Source organism: Clytia hemisphaerica, unplaced genomic scaffold, assembly GCF_902728285.1.
Source record: "Clytia hemisphaerica strain Z4C2 unplaced genomic scaffold, Clytia hemisphaerica genome assembly, whole genome shotgun sequence".
NCBI lineage: Eukaryota > Metazoa > Cnidaria > Hydrozoa > Leptothecata > Clytiidae > Clytia > Clytia hemisphaerica.
Window position 1 is genome coordinate 250614 of NW_027103463.1, and position 4001 is coordinate 254614.

Sequence of the window (4001 nt, forward strand, 5' to 3'; positions counted from 1 at the left end):
GGCCTTCTTTACATAGCAATTCAGCATAGTATTGTATGATACCTTGTTTATCCCGTTTCGTCGACCCCCCCCCATCCGTGGAATATTATTGCTGTTTTTGATTATGTAGTTTATTCTGTTTCCATATATTTTTTTAAATTTGGTAGTAACATTAATTTTAATTACGCTCTATGATTCTTGTACCGTTGAATTTGCAGGCCTGCGTCCGCCGACAGGTAAACAGAAGAGGACGTGACCTAAAAACTACTTGATTAAAATCAATTTTTTCTCTATCACGAGATAATATTTTTACTTACACGGATTTCATAACAAATTTATCTTACACGACAATTTAATTGGGAAAAAAGACAACCTAACTACCTATAGGGGAATAAAATGATATTTTTACTAAATTGATGAAATTTAATCCGAAATGTTCAATTGATTTTGTTTCGTCATTTCATCACCAACATGATTCAACTCAACCTTCCCATTGTTCTCCATGTAAACTTGTGGTGATGTCTGATCCGGTAATTTGTACACTTTATATGCGGCCAACGTGAAGATCAGTCCAATCACTTTGATTACCAACCCCATAGCAAATAAGTAATTCCTGGAATAGAATGAAGAAAATGCATAGAATCAGTAAACAATAAACCTTTTCGACCGTAGCCGCCAATTGCCGCGTGGGCATTTTTATCCCACTAAAACCATCCCATTCCTATTTTCGAACCTATAGACAATAGAAAAATGTGTCAAAAAAGGACCGGGCGATTTTGGTGGGATAAAGCGGACATAAAATGCCTGCGCGGTAATTGGCGGCTACGGTCGAAAAGGTGTATTGAGGATAAGTTTCCTGAGACCTTAGAGGATTCTTTTGCTCATCTTTTGATTGGGTAAAAGGGGCGTGATATATCCTTTTTCGATTTTGCCTCTGACGGGGTCAGAAACTTCATTAAAAATATTATAACAGGTTTTTCACGCTTCTTTGTTTACCTTCTCTTCGTTGAATTCGGCAGTTTTTGGACCTGCTGTCATACATTTCGAAATACTATATAACGTCAAGGCCCAATACCAGACAGCACCCACTCTCCGTGATCCAATCCTTTGGCCCACGCTTTCTATAAATAACGTTTGTCCGTTTGTCTTTTCTTTTTAGAACACTGTGATACTAACCTGAAGTCTTTATTTTTGTATTCTAAACAGCTCGTCGTTTCGCCCGTACATTCTTCTTTATGCCATAATTTACAACTTTCATCGATCAATCGTCCGAACATTGTTGGAGCCGGTATGAAGCCAAGGAAACGTCCAAACAACTGTAAGAATCCAGTTGCAAACGAGCCTTGACCTTTTGGAACCACCCTAAAAATATTTTGGAATATGTCGATGTATTGTCTGTTTATAGGAGGAGCTCCGTAGAAGAGTCTTTAGACCTCTAAACACCGACCATAAACTCTAAAATTGTCTTTTTCTTGTCATTAAAAATATTTTTTCATTGTTTTTTGAGATTGAAATGAACGATTTTGGTCAGGACTTACCGAAATTTTTTATTTTTATCTATAAACCCCAGGGCTTTTCAAGGTCTGTAAAATAAAGCGAATCTGGTAGCTGGCAAATAAGTTTCCCTCTAAGCCCCTTATTTCTTTGCTAAAAACTGAGCTCAAAATAGTAAAATAAAAAGAATTAGAGGGAAGGTCCTATTTTGAGGGCACTTACCTAAAAACAACATTCAACATGGGTACATGGTTGAATAGAGTGATGGCCATAAAGAGAAACATACAGAGTAAGGCGATGGGAAGCAGCTTGCAATCAGGTTTGCATCGACTATCTACCACAACGTCACCGAGGCTCACGCAAGAACAGTTTTTGTAATTCTAAAATGATCAAACATCGGAATCTACATTTAAAAAAATACTCAGAAAAGAAAAGAAAGAACGACTAAGGCTAAATTAAAAACACTAGAAGTTCTAAAAGAAAAAATTTTCTTTATTGATACTCGAATGTCTACTACACTCCTGTCTCACAGCCCCGGTGGAACTTTATACAACAGCAGGAACAAATATTTTTATCGAATTCCCAATGGCGATAAAAAATGTTCAAAGGTTAAAAAAGACAGTGGCTGCGTTTAGACCAGCCTGGCATTTGTAATTGCTTGCAGTATTCTTTTGAATTCTATTGTTCCGCACAATTGTTCTGTTTGTCAAATGCCTAATGATGCCAGCGTGTTGGCATTTCGCTGGCATTTGAAATGCCATTTTGAGCAAAGGAATCCCCTTTTCTGGCATTTCAAATCAAACAAAGGAACCAAAACAAAGAGAAAAAATTACATTTTGATTTTTTAAAGTATTTGCACGTTTCTTATTCAGTTCTTTCTATAGATTGTAAAATTTGCGAGATTTGCCATAGCCTAGCCCTACGGCAAAAAGTTTCAGTCTTACTCTTAGGTGCCAAATAAACGGGCCTCCCCGCTTGATTTTTTTCCAACCCCCCCGGACGTTATTAGGACTCCCCCGTTTATTAATTTTTGAAAGAAATCCCAGCTCCCAAAAGGAAAGTTTCTTGTTTTACTCTAAAAAGCCTAAATTTAGTCTATTTTGACCCTTTTTAGGGTTTTTAAAAGTCCATTTTCCAACCCCCCGGTAATTAGGTCCCCCCCGTTTATTTGATTTGAAAAATTTTTCCAACCCTCCCGTTTATTCGAACCCCCCCGTTTATTTGGCACCTAAGAGTAAATGACTGCATTTTTTGAGAAATTCCATGCTTTTTTCATTGTTTTCAAAGTTGAACTTGAGGGAATCACCTTTTCAGTAATGACTTTAAAAAGACGATTCCTTAAATGCCATGACAGAAAATACAATAGAAAAGCTATTAAAATCGAATCCCTCATGAGGGGGATGGGGATGGTTTTTAGGTGTAATTTTTTACATTGAATTTCGAATGGAGGTGAGATCAAATTTGAATTCCCAGTGGCTGGACTGAAATTGCAGGGTATTGAAAATTTTTCAGTTATTAAGATTTATTTTAAAATGTGAAGTTGGTACAGCGTTTTGTTTTCGTTACCTTCTTTCCATCCAAGATGACAGTATGGTTAACGGAGCATCCAGCGTGGCAAGGTGAAAAATATGTCTGTTGGTCGACCACTGAACAAACTGGTTTATAATATCTTGTGGAACATTGACAATATTCATTACACCCTGATTGTAACGAGATTGTTGATCTGGAAGTAAAAACTAAAAGAATTCAGTGACTAAGAGGGGTAAGAAATCGGTCTTTATAACCGATATAATACCTAAATTGGAAAGATTACCGAAAATAAATCATCATTTGTGAAGATTCAAAACCAAAATTTCTATCTAATTGAAAACGTCAACAATAAAAAATTTGGAAGCCTGGCAACTAAGTATCCCCATCAGCGTTTATGTCATTTAGCTCCTTTCAATACTGAACTAGTACATAGCTTACACTAACATGCCACCGCAGCAATATAATATTTAAAGAATTCTATAATAAATTGTATAATCATAACAATGTCAATTGCAAGATTATAAGAAATGCATGGGGACAAAAAAATAGTAAGTAACTACACGTTTGGTTAAACGAAGAAATAAAAGATTTTCTTTTTTCCTGAAAATAATAACAATAACATCCATCTAAATAAATAAAAACGATGGCCTAGTTATAATAAGGTTTCGACGAGACATGAAAACATCTAATTAAAAAAGAATAGACTCTTTGTTTTGCAAGCTAAAGTGTATTCCACTTAAATTGGCATTCATTTTTGCATCATGTGGAACCAGATCGAGTAATTAGACTACTCGAGTACCTAATAAACGTACAGTAGCGAATAAACGTACAGGGTCGAAAATGGAGGCATGCAACCTAATTGAAGGATCTTTTAATGAGGTTGGGGGTAATGTTGGGTAATTTGCTTTCTTTGACGAGTAGAACAAACCTCAAAAGTCAAAGAGGGATATTTATCATTAGAAACAAAGTAGGCACTTGAAATTGAGGAAAATTTTTGT

The 4001-nt window shown here is 35.9% G+C and overlaps 1 protein-coding gene across 1 annotated transcript in view; it reads right to left on the reverse strand.

Moving 5' to 3' along the window:
- Nucleotides 1-378: 378 nt before the first annotated feature.
- LOC136798255 (solute carrier organic anion transporter family member 4A1-like) overlaps nucleotides 379-4001 on the reverse strand; it is a gene marked incomplete in the record, with an annotated part of 6662 nt that continues 3039 nt past the window's right edge. Inside the window, 4 exon segments of the mRNA XM_067054834.1 lie at nucleotides 379-592; nucleotides 1156-1341; nucleotides 1696-1853; nucleotides 3040-3196. Coding sequence (XP_066910935.1) covers nucleotides 403-592; nucleotides 1156-1341; nucleotides 1696-1853; nucleotides 3040-3196 — 691 coding nt within the window.